Below are 17,048 nucleotides of genomic sequence, written 5' to 3' on the forward strand. Positions count from 1 at the left end.
TTTAATGAATGTTCGATTCAAGTTTTGCTCGTTTAATTAGAATTGAGCCGAGTTAAGCTCAAACTCGTCTAAATGGATTTTGTTTCGATAAATTTTGTATATATTTTCAAAATTTAAAAAATATAAAATTTTCAAATATTTTAAAATAAAATTTTTAAATTATCATCACTAATGAAAACTTGACATGAAAGATGAAATGATACACAATGCAATGCAAGTACACGTGTGTATCTAACTTGCGGTTGGAATGTAAATGTACGAATACAATGATTTTTATATATACTGATCTGGTATACTCAATTTTAAATTATATTATATTATTTGCACTGGTATTGGTGATTTTATCATAAGGTGATACTTAAATGAATATAAGTTATAGTACATTTTATAAATGAAAATTGACCGAATAAACATTTTATGTGATTTATTTATGAAAAGCTCCACTCGAATTGTGTATGAACAAACTTATGTTCGCCTCCTTAACAAACGAGTCGGAACATCACATTTTGTCCGATTGAAAAACTTAGATTGGCTCAACTCATTTGAGATCAGAGTTAAAACCGACTCTGTTCAAGCAAAACTATATCCATTTGCTGCAAAGGCGTTCAAGGCCGTAGTTACATTATATCATCCAAATTCCTATCCATGTCAATGAGCTCCCTTGAAAGACCAAAAATAACCCACTGGACACACTCTTTTCTTTTTGGCTTAATAATATGCAAGGTGGGTACCCTGTCACAATTTATCTGTTCTTATCCTCACTTCTTAAAATAAATATTATAATCATATTTTCGTCAAAGTGAGATATTTTGATCACATATTTGAAAAGATTGGGTGACAAACCCTGGTGTTGATGACAACATTTCATATATTTAGCAAAGAAAAGAAAATGTAATACATCTTCATGGTCAAAATCATAAATAATACAAGAAAGTTAAAGAGCCAGATTACAGCTTATGAGCTTAACATTCAACAATGGACCCCAAGGACAACTATCAAGACAAATAGAAAGACGCATATCTTTGTTTTACAAAATTTAATCTGCATCCATTTCTTCAAGTGCCGCCTGTGCTGCTGCCTTGGCTTCTTCTAAAAGCTCATCTGGAACCTAAATTATAAAAAAGCGTATAAAAAATCTACACAAGACACCAATCCAATCAAATTGCAACACAAAAAGTAATTAATATGACTTGATCATCATGTAGACAGAAATGAAAGAAATCATAATCCACCTTAGTGCTATGCCAGTCATAAATGTCGAACATTTCTACCAGAAAATAAGCCTAAGACTTTCTTGGACTTGCAAATTAGGGTCCTTACAATAAATAACCTAATATTTCAGCCCCTTTTACACAAACATCATTATACTGATTTACTTTGTCTCCACCTTCGTTGATGCACTGAATGATGTTGACAACGTAAATCATATTATAAGCAAGGTTCTAAAGATCAGCTCAGGCGCTAGGCGAAGATTAATCCAGAAGCATTAATTGGAGCATTAAAGATATGCATCATATTGCATTTTAATATATTCAAAAAGATTATAACCAAAACATTTGAATTAAATTAACCTGCCCAACTACATTGGTTTAATCTAGCAACTAATTCGTATTATTTTAGAAAATATTACTACGAACACAAGGTACAGAGGATAACAAGAAGTTGAAAATGTACCTTCTGATGCTGGCGTTTTGATTCATCACAAACCCAACTCATTTCTAATTCAAAGGCCTTGTCTTTGGCCTCATCATGTACTCCATAAATTCTGCTCAACCGCATCAGAAATAACCAAAACTCAAAAATCAGAAACTAGAAAGACAAAAAAAAAAAACCTTTAAATTAGTATGAAAACATGAGATCAAATTTGCCTTTTTTTTAGATACAAAATTTATAGAAGAAATTTTAACATACACATCTATGATCTATATGATTCCAACACTGAAAAGAAACTTACATTTTAGCCACTTCAATGATGCCTTGTCGGCAGGTCATTTCAGATAACTTCAATTTTTCGATTTCTCTGTGGAATAAGTATAATTTATGGGATACGTAAGAAAATTATAACTCGCCGAAGCATATATAAAACCAAGACGAGCTTGCAATAAGATGCAATATCTGAACCCCAAACTCCAAAGAATTCTTCAGCAAGATATAGAGCTTGTTTGTGTCTGGGCTTAAAGCTTGGGCTTTAAGCCATTTTCGACTTTAAGCTGAAAAATGTCTGTTTGTGTAATAAGCCAGAAGTATAAAGCTAGAAATAAGCCAGAAACTGACTTAAAACCAGAAGTCGGTTTGAGGTACTTTTTTCAGTGACTTAATTTTTTTATATCTTTTTTTGATAAAAATTATACATAAGACATAAGTTACCCATAAATCATTTTTATTTTTATATTTATATTTTAATAACTCACAAGTCACTAATAAGTCAAAATTACCAAACAAACATTTTAAACTTCCAGCTTATCACATAAATCACGTTAAGTCATAAGTCACGTTATGTCATAAATCATAAGCTCAGCCGAACGGGCTCATAGAGAGACAGTCAATGGCTTTAGAAATGGTGGAGACACTTCTACATACTTCTCTAAACTTTTAGAACAAAAGCAACACTATAGTGGATTCAGAAAAAACATATATTTTCCACATTCTACAAGGTATGGACAATCACAAAAAAAAAATGAAAACATCGACTACAAAGCCAGTGTAGACCATGATGCTGACAATCATACTTCAGCAGGCTAAGCAGGTAAGCAATAGCCTATAGTTGGTATAAGGGAAACTGCTAGGTGCTAATATCAAAGTGCAGTAGAGGATTCAGCTGAAGGGCCATTTAAAAACATATGAGGCTAAGTTGCCTATGCTGTGTATGGAAAGGATCTTACCCAAGTAAGGGACTAAGGGCAGATAAAACGGCTTAAAAATTTCAAATTATCACATTAAGCTGAAAATGGTTCAGGATTTGGGTGATTAAATGAGATTTTTGGGGTCCGTCTACTGTTTAAGCAACCATTTTTTCATGTTTTTCTTTATTCACAAGGAAATCAATTTTAGATATTAACTTCCTCTTCATATGATACAAAAGCATTAATATACACATTCCTTTTAATATCTCATAACTGCATCCAAGACCTCTTCAACATAACAGACAGACAGGCACTTCATGAAACAAGTTCACAAATTAACACATGATAATTGTTTTAAACTCGTACTTAAAAAAAATTGTTGAAAAGACAAAAGCCCGACTCTTAGTTAAAATAGTAGTCGGTAGATGCATGTTTTATTTCATATTCTTGACACAGCAGATAGGAGACTAGTTAGTATTAGGTTGTGTGATACTCACAACAATGTAACGAGGATTACCAAGTACATTGTACAAGCCAATCTCCATACATTAATAACTAGATGCCTTGTAACCATGCTTATTAAGTCGACAAGTCGAGCCTCGGCGCCCGGACACCTTGGAATCGACTAGTCGACAAGTCGCCCGACTAGTCGAAATAAGTCGACAAATCGTGATATACATATATATATATATATATATATATATATATATATATATATATATTTATATTTATATATATTTATTTAGTAAAGATTATATAATATAGATAAAAATTAATTATTTCATATTTCAAATAAAAATAAGAGACATAAGTTCACATAAAAAGTAAGGGACAACAAGTGTATTAGAGGCGGCTGTGTATGGTGTTTGTTCAACTTCTTCATCATAGTCCCTGCACAAATTTAGGACAGGACATTGTTAGTTGGAAAACAGAATACTTGGAAACAGAGTAATAAGGAAACAGGAAACAGAGTAATAAAATATGCAGAAGAAATAGAGCAACCCCCTTATCAATTGCAAAAGATCATATTAAAAACAAGTGAAAATCTTTTTATTGAATATGAATAAAAATTAATTAAAAATAATTATTAAATATTTTTAATTAAAAAAACAGGATAGAAAAAATAAATATCAATATTTTTTAAGTAAAATAAAACTAGAATGTATCTTTTTTAAATAAAAGATAGAAAAAATAAATTATAAATATGAATAAAATTTATTTAATATTGAATAAAAAATAAATTAAAACGGTTTTTATAAATAAAACTAAATAAAATAAATAAATATCAAAAGTTTTTAAGTAAAATAAATATACAATGTAATTTTTAAAATAAAAAGAAAAAATAAATTATAAATAAAAATAAAAAATAATTAATATTAATACAATTTGAATAAAAGTAAAATGCAGAATTAATTTTTAAAAGTAAAAAATTCAAAATGAATGTTAAAAACTACTTATATAGGATACGTGTCTAGTAACACTGCTAGCCACGTACACAACCACAAAAAGCAACAATATATACGCACAACAGTGTGTGTATATCAAGCCATCGGAGTCGGGCCAAATAAAAGTAAAAAAAAAAGAAAAGGAGATGAAGAGAGAGGAGAAAAGAAAGAGATGAAAGAGAGGAGAGAGGCGAAAGAGATGGAAAAGAGAGAACTTACCGGAAAAGAGAGCTCCGCCGGATGAGTTCTGCTTGACAACTCCGGTGATGTTTCTAGTCCCAAATCCAGTGTAAGTATAGTTTGAAAAACCCTAACGGGTCGGGTAAAATTTGATTGGACCGGGTCGATACCGGGTCGGGTCGGGTTTTACCCATGGACGACTTATATTCCCAGTCGCTACTCGCCTTGTTTTCTCAGGCGACTTTACGACTAGTCGTCGACTAATCGGCGACTCAATAACCATGCTTGTAACATTGAAATTTCTTCCAGAAATCATCCACAATAATATCTAAATAACTCAAGCATCCTCATCAATCTGGGTAAAACTAATAAAATAAATCGATTCAACTGCATGTAACTGGTTGCCGTACAGTGATTAGATAAAACCAAAAAATTCAACGACAATCACTTCTTATAATATACTTTACCCAGACAAAAATGTAATCATGGGTTAATAGATGCACAGAAGCTTGTATTAATATCTAAATAACTCAAGCATCCTCGTAACTCTGGGTAAAACTAAGAAAATAAATCGATTCAACTGCAAGCAACTGGTTGCCATACGGTGATTAGATAAAACCAAAAAATTCAACGACAATCACTTCTTAATATACTTTACCCAGACAAAAATGTAATCATGGGTTAATAAATGCACAGAAGCTTGTATTGAATCACCTTAAGTAATAAAAAAATAGGAACAACAACTTACGTCTTGGCAGCCTGCCTGCCTTTTCCAATAGCAGCACCATAGTATTTCTGTAACAAATGCCAGAAATAAAAAGAAAATAAAATAAATACAACGCAAAATATTATTAAAAATTGATGTGAACAATCGGCGCTCTAGTAAATTTAAGCTGGCGAGTACAACAGAGAACTGCTCACCAGTCACCTCTAAACTACTGATCTTAATTCTTATTCAAATATTACAAAACGACACCCAACTTACATAAGAAACTCCTGAAGGTTCAATCATGTATAGTTGTGGTCCATCTCTGTCATAACCACCAAGAATCACTCCACAGCCAAATGGCCTGCAATAGCATATGTTAGTGTTTCACATACCGAAAAATTAAACAATTAAGGAAACTCACAATCTGGACTAACCTGAGCCACCAATAAAGTGTACACAGATGCACATAACTAGCAACACGCTCGCACAATTCTTTCACCGGAATTTGGTCACCATACAAGCTGCAAAACCAACTCAAAATATATTAACCTGGGCAATATTGCTCCATATGTAATTCAAATTTAATGGAAGTCGCCTAATTTAAATATAAGTGTCGCGTCATTTTTGATCAACCAAATATGATAATCATTTATATAAAAAATCTTAAAAACTTCACACATACTTATGTATTATGAGTTTATCTAAGAACGAATTATTGTTTCCAAGAAACAATGCATATATATATTTCACCTAATGCATATAATATTTGAACAGAATCCATTTTTTTTTTTTTTTGAATAAGCAATACATTACTGACCGACTAAACGAAAATTACCAAAAATATAAGCAAATGATAAATCTGCATAAAGGTCCGGGTGCAAATAAATATAAAAGAAACAGCGGTTACACTTGAATTTGGGTGGTTGTGTATGCTTCTGCAGATAAAGGTAGTTCTTAAATAAAGGTAAAGTAATGCCGCTATGTCTGCATCTTGGTTAACCAGTAAAACACAAAATTCACATATAAGTTCTGTGACACAAATGTGTGAGCAATAAAAATACCTTTCATAGTTGTTAGCCTCAGACTTGGCTCGTGCAACGATTTGTCTCCCATCTGCGGCTAATCCTGCAACAGCCTGCAAATAAATGAACACCAAAAAGAAACAACTAAATCGAAGCACCGACAATTTTTTTTACTAAAACTAGTTGGAGTAGATCAAAGAAATTGCATACAAGTATGCAGTTATTGCAACAACAAAGAGACAAAACTAAAACAATAGATTTAATAGTAAAAAAGTAAAATATAATGCACAGGTATTCTGCAAAAATCTGAAGGAAATTAAAACGAATGAGTGGGGGTAAATCAGAGGGTTAGACAAGAACATGTACAGGCTTGTGCTCAAATGAAAGCTGAAAAATTCATGACAGCTATCAATTAACAATAACACAATGGTTATAGCGAATTACTGAATTATACTACTCCTACGCTTCTCACATGTCCCTTTGACATTCTGCAAATAATTTATGGTGCATAAGAAAGATACTTCTATAAATTATTTTACAAACTTTCATGTTTGCAGTAAAAGTTTCTTACTCAAATATTTATTCAAATTAGAAAAAAAAATCCTAAAAATAAATATATTTTGGAAGTATATTTTTCATGCACCATCAGATACGTATACCAAAAGCCAAAAGGATGTGTAGAAGGGGGCAAAGGGAGTAATATGATCTTGAATCTTACTACAACTAATAATTGTTGCACCGTATATGGTGATTTGGTTTCTAGGGTAATCTGGGATAACAATATTTTAGTGTAGCACAGCCTATATGTGTACACAGACACACACACTCACACACAGATATACATATATAAGCAGGGCTGCAGGTGGGACATACATCAGTTAACGGTTCTTTATATCTTAGATTCTGGTAAAGGGTAGCCTGATATTAATTATTAGAAGATGGAAGAAGGAAACTTTAGAAGATAGCTAAACAAAACAAAACAGGTAATGTCCAAATCAGCAGAATCTAATAAACAATCTGTATTTTCCGATGACCATATCACATGCCACACCTTTCATTAAACTTCGACTAATTTAAATCCCTAAACAAATACTATATTTGACCATGATATGTATCATCATCCTTTAAAAGCCCTCCCCCTTTCAACAAGCACCTTGATATTTATCATTACCTTGTAAAATGAATCACAACCCACATATGGATCATCATCAACCCCAGAAGTCAGAACATCAATTGTACGTGTCTTGATTACGTGAAGTTACAAAATTCTACGCTAGCAATTTGCAGCCACATTTATGACACAGCTACTACGAAACATCCACTTTGCCTTTGTTGTACCTCTTATCTGTGTTTAAACTTTATCTGAAGTCAACTAGTGCTATAGTTTGACAAAAAGAGCTAAACTCGGTTATAACTCAAAACTTGTATCCCGAATTAGCGATGACAAATGGAATGGAAAGACAGAATGTGTCTCTTCAACAATTGCAAACTAAGTCTGGTGTGCAAAGCTCAAGAGTCTATTACTCTTTAAGTACGGAATGCTAACTAATTCCCAAGTACATCAATAATAAACAAATTATACTTTATCAAACGACTTAAGTTAAAATCTAGGGACAATACAGCTTTCCATAACTGTTTTTAAAAGTTCACTATAGTTATATGCAAAGTAACTGCACAGGACGAGGTTAAATTCATCATCGGTACATATACTACACAAACCTTAAAAACAATACCTCGCTTCTTAACAACCATAGGCTGAGCACACGTATTTTTCATTTATCATAAATTATAAAAATGCCTAATATATCCTGTCTCGTAAACACTGACATATATATTCACAATTACATATATATTCACAATTACCGCACTTCTAAATTCTTAATACACTCAATTACAGTTGAAAGAATATACAAGTAATTACCATCCCGGAATGGCGATGAACAGAATGAATTCTCCGATTCGATCCCGGTAACATCATCTTCGAAGCAATCAGCTTCTCAACTCCCTAACAAATCAATCAAAATCAGCAATCAAAAAATAAAACCCTAAGAAACAAAATTAGAGATACAATAGAGAGAGGAGAGAGGAGAGTGTACCATAACGACGCCGTCTTTGCATTTGATAGCAACGACGGTGCCACTGTTGTCGACGGCTTTAGCAGCATACTCGATCTGAAAAACACGGCCATCCGGCGAGAAAGTCGTCACCGATAAGTCGTAACCTGTTCCGATGCTACTCATTTTTCAAGTTTATGTTGGAAATACTCTCTCTCTCTCTGTCTCTCTGCGAGAGTATTGTGTGTGCTTATTTAAATCGAGCGAGAGAGGCTCTTCTTTACTTTGGTAACAAGACACCCAAACCCCAGTCTGCCAACTTTACCGTTTTACCCCTTAAAACTAAGGGAAAACACGGTTATATCCCCAGGCCACGACCCCCTATGATGAACTTTTTTATTTTATATTGTCAGATTGATGATGAACATTACTTAATTTATTTAACCGTAAGCTTTCGAATAACCAGATCTTTGATAGAATGTTCGGATAAAAATTAATAAAAATTTAATAGGGAATATTAATTTTATTATTATTTTAGAGGACAATATTAATATACTTATCATAAATGTAATACTAAAATGTAAGTTTTTTAATATTAACATCTTTTAGTTAAAATAACTAACGAGTTTATATCTCGTTCAATAATATTATAAGTTTCAAGAGATTAGTGGATTTACTCATGTTAGAGATGTAGGAGACTGTAATTTCATTTGATTCGAGCAGTTAAACATTTGGCCACTGTAATTTCAATTGTACTGCAGTTCAAGATATTTTTGAACAAATTACATAGTGGGTGTTTGGGAACGTAGCTTCTGAGCTTAAAAGCTCACAAGCCCACTTTCTTTTTCTTTGCGTCCGTTTGGCAAATTGAAAGAAGTGCTTATTTAAACTAAAAGAAGCTCAATAAATAAGCTAGAAAACCTAACTTATTGCTGAGGCTCGGCTTCTGCTTCTTTTCTCCATTCCCGGTGTTCAGTGATAGACAAGCATCAATTGATATGATCTTCATCTCCCATGTGTTGCTGCAGATGAAAGAATATTTTCCTTTTTTGGTGCTTCAATGTTCTGATAAAATTTAGTATTTTTAAAATATTTCATGTATTAAAAATAAAAGATCTTTTATTATTATAATTTATTTTTTAAAAGAAACAAATTATTATATTACAAAATTACTAAATTATACCAACTTATAAATTAAGTTATCCAAACACTTAAAAAACTTATAAGTCACGATATCCAAACACTTATAGCAGCTTATAAGTCCAAACCAACTTATCATTTTTAATCCACTTCTTTACTTTAAGTAATAAGTCACTTCTTTTAAGCTCAGCCAAACGGCCCCATAAATACAATAAGCCTTGAAGTTCCAAGAGCCTCCCTGGCTTATGTTACACTGTTTCTTCAGGAACTACAAATCACAGCATACATATTGACCTTTGCAAGAGATTGATAGTAGTACAAAAAAGTGATTTAGTAAACAAGCTGGGCATCAAATTCTGCAATATCAACGGAACCAGAGTCGATGGGTTTCATGAGATATGCAGCCAAGAGCTCAGAAGCCAGTGCTGCAATAAGTGGAATTCTTTTCAAGTTCTTCACAAAATCAATGTCATCGGTTTCACCAATTGCCAGAAGTTTTGTGTTGATCTCCACCATCCTATCCAACTTCTTCTTGAATTCGGGATTCTCAACATCAAGAACAGCCGGGAAAATCCTTGCAGTGGTGCGATTAGTCTGCAGGAACACAAAGATTCGATGTAATCACACCTCAGGATGTTATTTTCAGTTGTCTTGTAGTTTTCAGGTTGAAAATATATATACAAGGAACTTGCGATAAAATTTAAGCTACCTCATTAGGTTAGAAGCATACAAATTGTAGCAACTAAGTTTTAAAGTAGACAAACTGAATATAATATATGATTTACAAGAATTCCATATCAAGTTTTAAGATTCTCAAGATCAGGCTGGGCATATAAATTATTGTCACAAAACTAAAATGCTACCTCAATGATGACATGCATGTCAAATTCTTTCGCGTCGAGTCCAATGCCTTCATAAAAGGAAGATCTCTGGCAATCATTCAGATACATTGTCACGTAAACCTGCATCCACAATTTTTTTAATTAACGACGAGAAACTAAGAAAAGGTACTACTTTCTAGATAACTGCAGGGCACAGAATACTTGTAGGGGGGAGAGTAACCAATGCATCAACTTTTAACAGAAGTTCTATTTGAAATAATTTTTTGGTGGTCAGAAGTACTGTAGGCAGTGAAAATGGTGAATAAAATAACTGAGAATGGACTTTAAATGACGAAAAATATCAAACAGAAAGGTGTTTCAACATTACCGATAAGCAAAAGAAGCGTGACCACAACTTAGCCTTCCAGTCATTCAGGAACTGAGGCTGTGCCTTCATCAATGCAGAGAAAAAATCACCATGGCGGTTTTCATCCTGGCACCAGTTCTCAAAGTACTTGAATATGGGATAAAGTTGGTACTCGGGATTACTTTTGAGATGTCGATAAATGGTAATGTATCTCCAGTACCCAATTTTCTCAGACAAATATGTTGCATAGAATATAAACTTTGGCTTGAAAAAAGTGTATTTCCTGGCCTTTGTCAAAAATCCCAAGTCCAATGCCAGATTGAAATCAGATAGACCCTTGTTCAAAAACCTGAGAAAAATCATAGTTTTTATAAAGAAAATAATCTACATATCATAAAGCTTACCCACCAGCCACTAGCTCAAAAAATAAAGTTGAATGAGCACTTAATAATAACAAGGAATAATATTTGAACATACCCCGCATGCCTGGCCTCATCTCTAGACATGAGAGAGAAAATCTCAGCTACTACAGGATTAGTTTTCTGCATAAACCCAATAAACCTGTGAGTTCTGAGAAAAGAAAAAAAAAACTAAAGATAGATAAAAGCACACAATTATAATCTAATTCACTATTGACAAGGAACATAGGTAACAAAAGAAACTGTTAATCTAAAGAAGCAAAGACATTTTATAAATGCATTCAACATAGGTACTGAACTAACATAACACCATAAAGACAACTAGAGACTGATAACTAGTAGGACAACTACAAAGTAAGAAACGCTAGAATCGAATCTATACATAAATATCAAATATCCGATGAAATAATGATCAAGTTAGTAACTTTCTTTAAACCTTGAGGTGAGTAATAGGAGCAATGATTAACTAACACAATATTAGAACTCATGTAATACCGGAAGTCCAACGTTCGAACTAATACACCCCAATATTGAAATGATAACTTGGACACCAGGATTGAATATTGACCCAAAAAACTGACCCAACTGGGAAGTGATTCACTTTTAATCCAAAACATATAGGTTTTTTTAACAATCCAATTCCAATCGGTATATCTAAGTTTGGTAACATAGTAACTTACCAGCAATCAATTTTGCTTTCACTATGCTTTGTTATTTTGTGGAGAACATATCAATAAACGGACAGAAAAAGTGGGACAGAATTTCAAGGTACCTTAAGTCTTCTTCCAAGCTCCTTGTAGAGAAGAAACCCCGAGAACTCAGCAGTACAAGACCTCTCCAAGAATTCAACAAAAATCTGGCGCATTGGGCCTTGCATTTTATCAGCAGCCTCTTTAAACTCCTTGTTCCTCACAAAATGAGTCTGATTATAATCAGTCTTGAATTCTTGCAGCAATGCCTCAAACTCAGCTTCATTTAGATTTTTGTTAATATCAGTGTTGAAAAGTGTCTCCATCTCATCGAAATCAGTAGTGTAAAACCTGGGTGTCAGCAAAGACTCCTTTATCCCTTTCTTGGTGCCTTTGTTTGATGAACTTGTGGAGGGTTTCGAGTTTGTGGCTGCCATTTTAACTGTGACGAGTTTTGTGTGTGATGTTCTTGGTTTTGAATAGTTCCCAAGCTTGGAAATTGAGATGGGTTTCACTAAAGCCATTCCTGCTGCCATAGTGAAGCTTCAGCTATGAGCTGAAGTTTTTTTGGTTGAAACTGGAGTGGTAGATAAGATGTGAAGTTATGTAGTAGCTTATGTGTGCAACAAAGAAAGTGTATCTAATCTCATCCAATAAAATCTGCCAGCATAATGGGATTCTGACACGTGGCAACTGATAATTGGAGCTACTTGGCTTTGAATTTTTATTTTTTTTTCCTAGCTAATTTCTAGCAGCAAGTTTGATTCTAAAAATTTCAAGTTTTTTTTGGAAATAATTGGGTCCAGGTCTTGCAACCATAAAAAGAAAAACAGGAAACTGAATATGTTAGTATTGATAAAACAAATTAATAAGGGGACAATGAATACATATTACTAGATAATACTGAGAATAATTGAATCATGCTTAATTATCATGATTCAATAATAACTTCTTGCACGAGTGAAGAACACTTGCACAGGGTAAAAGAGAGTGAGATAGAAATGCAGTCAAAACAAGAGATAATAACTTTTACTTCCGAACATCACACTGCAATTTGAATCTTATATTTTTAGTTCCATAACTAATATAATCCACACAAAAAAAAAAAAAGATGAATAAGAATTTACAGAAGCTGTAGAGGACAAAAGACTATGACCATCAATTGGATAATGAGATAAATTATTAAAATCATGTTACATTTCAAATGACAGAAAAGCATGAAGGTACCCTAAAATGCTACTATAAGACTAGAAGTAACAACATCACTGCTAATAAAATTCATAGTTATTGGGAAATTTGTATGAACTTTGTCAATGTTTGAAAGAAGAAACTCTAACCACAAATATATGTTTTTGTACCTGAGCGTTAAACTGTACACTACAACTCCTGCTCGCCTTAGAATACTTAGCCATGGTCGACTTCCTGGAAAGAGCTTCACCTATATTACTCATAATGAGACATGGTACCCAGAAGTTTTTCTGAAAACATTATTAAATTTTATGGATAAAGATGAAAAAAACATCACTAACATTTGCATAAGTAGGAAAACGAATTTAATGTTGTACTATTTTTAAGTCTGCTCGGGATCCAGACTTGGTAAAGGAAATATCTTAACAAGGATACTTTGTCCGTTTTCAGAGCATCGAATATCATAACTCATAAGCATGTATGAATAACTCGCCTTTACATTTAATGATATGCTGATGAAACTCGAAGGAACATAATATCTTCACAGCGGGCATTGTCAACAGAAGTAACTCCACTGAAGGAATGAGACCTTCTTAATCTTGATCCTGGAAAGAGAGGAGATGAAATTGAACCTGTTCCAAACCTTCCACTTGCCTCCTTGTTCCCCTCTGTGTTATTTTTATCCCCAGGGAGATTCACACTCCTGGGAGAAGAATAAACATTTGATCCGTGATATTTGCCAAGCACGGCTTCAGTTCCTATGTATGTTTTTCCTTTTAATCTATAGGACTCTGTACATAAAGATTCATCTTCAAGCACCAGTTCTCGGAAATCAACCAGTGGTGGAGGGATCTTAGTTGAAAATAATTCTTTAAGATTGTTCAAAATGCCCCGATTATAAGGGTTTTTCTTGTTATCGTAACGGGAACGGAAGTTCTCATAAGTTGTCTGTTAAAAAGGAGGGAAGAAGGATGATCAGAGGAGAGTGTAAAATTTACATCTAAACAAGACATACTATCCAGCAAAAAAAACATGTTTGAGAGTAGATGTCACATCATCTTCACATTAATTATGGGAGTGGCAGCGACGCCAACAGAAATTCTATTGCAAGTTAAAGAAAGAAACGCCACGTGTAAGAGACTAAAAGGAGAAAAAAACCCAGCAAGTTTGATATATCTTCTTTTTATCCATTAATCCATGTATCTATCATGCATTTCTAACAGTAGATCTTTATATATGTATATGCATACTGCACATGTTCAGCTGAATACTCGTACTGAAATGTAATTTAGGAGCAAAAAGGTCACCTGATTCGTGCACATCAGATACAGATGGAATACACTAAGCCCACCGACGAACCAAACAGATAAGAAGCAATACACCAGTATGATGACTGACAATATGTCTCGTGCCAGTACCATCCAAAAACTTCCTTTTTCTTGAAGAACATGTATCAAAGTGAAGGTGAAGACGTATATGCACAAAACCGTTGATGATGTTATAAACAGGATGTAATAAGGATAATTACGCTGCAATGAGTATAAAATGAAAGAGTTCAGACTTCAGAAGGAACAGCTAACATTGTTTATCAAGGAACTTTAACTTAGTCACTGCAGATACATTCACACTATGCAACCAGGTTTCGTTAGATAGATTAATGAAAACATGGAATATAAGTGTTTACATAATAGGGAGAGAAGTTGGAAATGAATGTTATCGGTTAATCAACGATCACCAAACAAAGGCATGCCTCTAGATATGTAAAGCAATTATGCCCCCAACAATATACTTTAGAGCAAATCATTACGAAGTAAAATATTGGACTTTTTCCGATCTTATAAATATCATAGTTCTTATAAGTGTTAGTACTAGCTTAACTTCATAGTCTTGGATTATAGTGTCCTTATTGAGCAACTTACGATTCCAATACATTGTCCCACCCATGGGCAATGATGATCAAACTTTAGCACACAGTTGTTGCATCTTGAGCAATGAGAAGTACGTGGTGGACGGTATATCATACAAGTTTGGCAGAATTTCAATCTAACAGTTTTGCCGTTGACAATCTCATCTCTGGTTCTAGGCACTTTCCGACCACTCATGGAACGGCTCAACCAATCCATAGACAAAGTTGATGTTGTCCCTGATTCAGGAGGCGTTGAGCTCCTTGGTACTATTCCCGGATCACTTCCAGATGTTACAAAGAGGAAAATTAGATCCTGCATCATTCTTACATTGTCAAACTTGATCATAATTAGTTGTCAGTCTGTTCTAAAGTTACTAAAATCCTAAAATGTTCTATAACCTACCAACAGAAGGAGAACAATTCCCACAATCAGCACGCTGTAACCGCGCAGAGGACTGTTTTTGGCTACATTAAGAAACGTTTTAATGCAGAAAGCTATTGCTGGAATTCCTATCAAGGATACAGTTTTAGCTACCGATGATGCATCAGGACCAAAGATCAACCTCCCGCCGCAGAAAAATTTCTACACAGTACAAGAAAATAGCAAGTTATAGACTATGAAAGCAGAAGTCAGTATAATAGGCTGCACAAATGGTTCTAATAACAAACAAAAAAATCACTTTACAGGAAGTTTATCATAATTTATACAATATTGATTAGGCATTTAGCTGGTGGTGAGGCACCCTCGGAGATGACATGAAAAATCACAAACAAAAACGAAATCGTACCAAGTGCACAAGACCCTTGCTTCGTAAAAAAAATCTCATTCTTATATTATATATGGTATTTCCAAGAATTCGTACTAGGTCTGACCTAGCAGATAACACGTCAACACTTAACAATCACAATCACACGTATAGAAAGGAGAAACTTACATTATGGCCCTTCCAAACTTGATAAAGCCTGACCCTTGAATTTGAAGGAGGATACATGACTCCAAAGCCAGGAAGGAGCCAAGAAAAATTGAAGCGTAACAATAATGCAAATCGTAACGTTCAATAAAAAAAATGTTAAAACATGCAAATTAAATATTTATGTTTCTTGAGGGGGAAGGTTGATCAAGCAACCCCTCATTTGTTTTTCTTCCAATTAACGCCCCCAGAAACAAAACCCTCGTCGATTTTCTCTTCCTTTTTGTTTGGGTTCCGTCTCGGAGGGTGTCGAAAGTATTGCGGGGGGTGTTAAGTGTAACGGATCATTTTAATTAAATTTAAGTAATATCTTGCTGTGACTCAGACTAACCCCGTTAAAATTAATAATCATATCTATGAAAAGCGTATCCAAACACATCTCAGATTAACAATAAATCAACAAAAAAATTCTTAAAAAATATGAAAAGTTTTTATATGATGTGTAATTGGATTAACTTGAAAATTAACGCATTTTCATATTTTTCTACAAATAAATGACTTAAATCTGTTAAATAAGATAAGACCAAGAAAGTTACAAAAAATAAATAGATAACGTCAAGGATAATTTTTTACAAAAAAAATGCCTGAGAGTTGGGATTATAAAATGCAAAGGTTTTATAAATCTTAGATCCGGTCACAAGAAAATATATATAAATAATCGCTTGTGTTTGGATTAAAATTAACGATTATAAACGATAATTAACTTTATATCATTATTAATATTACAAATAATTGTACACCAACATATCATATGTTCTTGATTCATTATCCAATTTATTGCAAGCAGTCCTATTACCACTGCACCAATATATCGATATATTCAAGATTCATTATCCAACATATTGCAAGCAATCCTATTACTATTATAATAACATATGTTCTCGAATTTTGATTCAACATATTGCAGGTAATAGGATTACCACACCGATATATGATCGACTTTTTTATTCAACATGATGCAAGTAATCCTATTACCACTACATGAGCATATAATGATATGTTCTCGATTCTTGATTCAACAGAATTGTCATGGTACGAGTTCAAGAGAATCTATACCAAAATTTATAAAAATAAACAAATTTATACTTTTACCGGTAAGAACATCTCCGACATTCACTTAAGTAACTCTTTAAATATAATAAAAAAATTGTCTCTTAACGACTTAATGTACATTCATCTTCAATAACATTCTTTATATTTATTTTTTTATATAATATTTTTTTATTAAATTATTTTTTTTCAAATAGAAGTACAATACAAAAGTGGATGCTTGTATTACTTTATAATAAATATA

At 33.2% G+C, this 17,048-nt stretch overlaps 3 protein-coding genes across 3 annotated transcripts; all 3 read right to left on the reverse strand.

Annotated features, from left to right (window-relative positions):
• Window positions 1-850: 850 nt before the first annotated feature.
• On the reverse strand, window positions 851-8,579 carry LOC108219328 (proteasome subunit alpha type-3). Its single transcript, XM_017392714.2, has 9 exons — window positions 8,296-8,579; window positions 8,121-8,204; window positions 6,239-6,312; window positions 5,612-5,698; window positions 5,454-5,538; window positions 5,217-5,263; window positions 1,955-2,020; window positions 1,675-1,765; window positions 851-1,108 (listed from the first exon to the last, which is right to left on the reverse strand). Exons 1-9 carry the CDS (start codon window positions 8,437-8,439, stop codon window positions 1,037-1,039), a joined length of 750 nt encoding a protein of 249 aa, XP_017248203.1. The 5' UTR covers window positions 8,440-8,579; the 3' UTR covers window positions 851-1,036.
• Window positions 8,580-9,594: 1,015 nt separating this feature from the next.
• On the reverse strand, window positions 9,595-12,311 carry LOC108219528 (magnesium-protoporphyrin IX monomethyl ester [oxidative] cyclase, chloroplastic). The gene is made up of 5 exons (XM_017393020.2): window positions 11,773-12,311; window positions 11,059-11,123; window positions 10,603-10,930; window positions 10,257-10,355; window positions 9,595-9,987 (listed from the first exon to the last, which is right to left on the reverse strand). Exons 1-5 carry the CDS (start codon window positions 12,223-12,225, stop codon window positions 9,724-9,726), a joined length of 1,209 nt encoding a protein of 402 aa, XP_017248509.1. The 5' UTR covers window positions 12,226-12,311; the 3' UTR covers window positions 9,595-9,723.
• A 950-nt stretch (window positions 12,312-13,261) lies between these two features.
• LOC108217444 (probable protein S-acyltransferase 1) lies at window positions 13,262-15,999 on the reverse strand. Its single transcript, XM_017390275.2, has 5 exons — window positions 15,719-15,999; window positions 15,187-15,366; window positions 14,797-15,096; window positions 14,185-14,406; window positions 13,262-13,825 (listed from the first exon to the last, which is right to left on the reverse strand). Exons 1-5 carry the CDS (start codon window positions 15,773-15,775, stop codon window positions 13,379-13,381), a joined length of 1,206 nt encoding a protein of 401 aa, XP_017245764.1. The 5' UTR covers window positions 15,776-15,999; the 3' UTR covers window positions 13,262-13,378.
• Between the last annotated feature and the right edge of the window lie 1,049 nt (window positions 16,000-17,048).

The sequence above is a fragment of the Daucus carota genome, chromosome 4, assembly GCF_001625215.2.
Source record: "Daucus carota subsp. sativus chromosome 4, DH1 v3.0, whole genome shotgun sequence".
NCBI lineage: Eukaryota > Viridiplantae > Streptophyta > Magnoliopsida > Apiales > Apiaceae > Daucus > Daucus carota.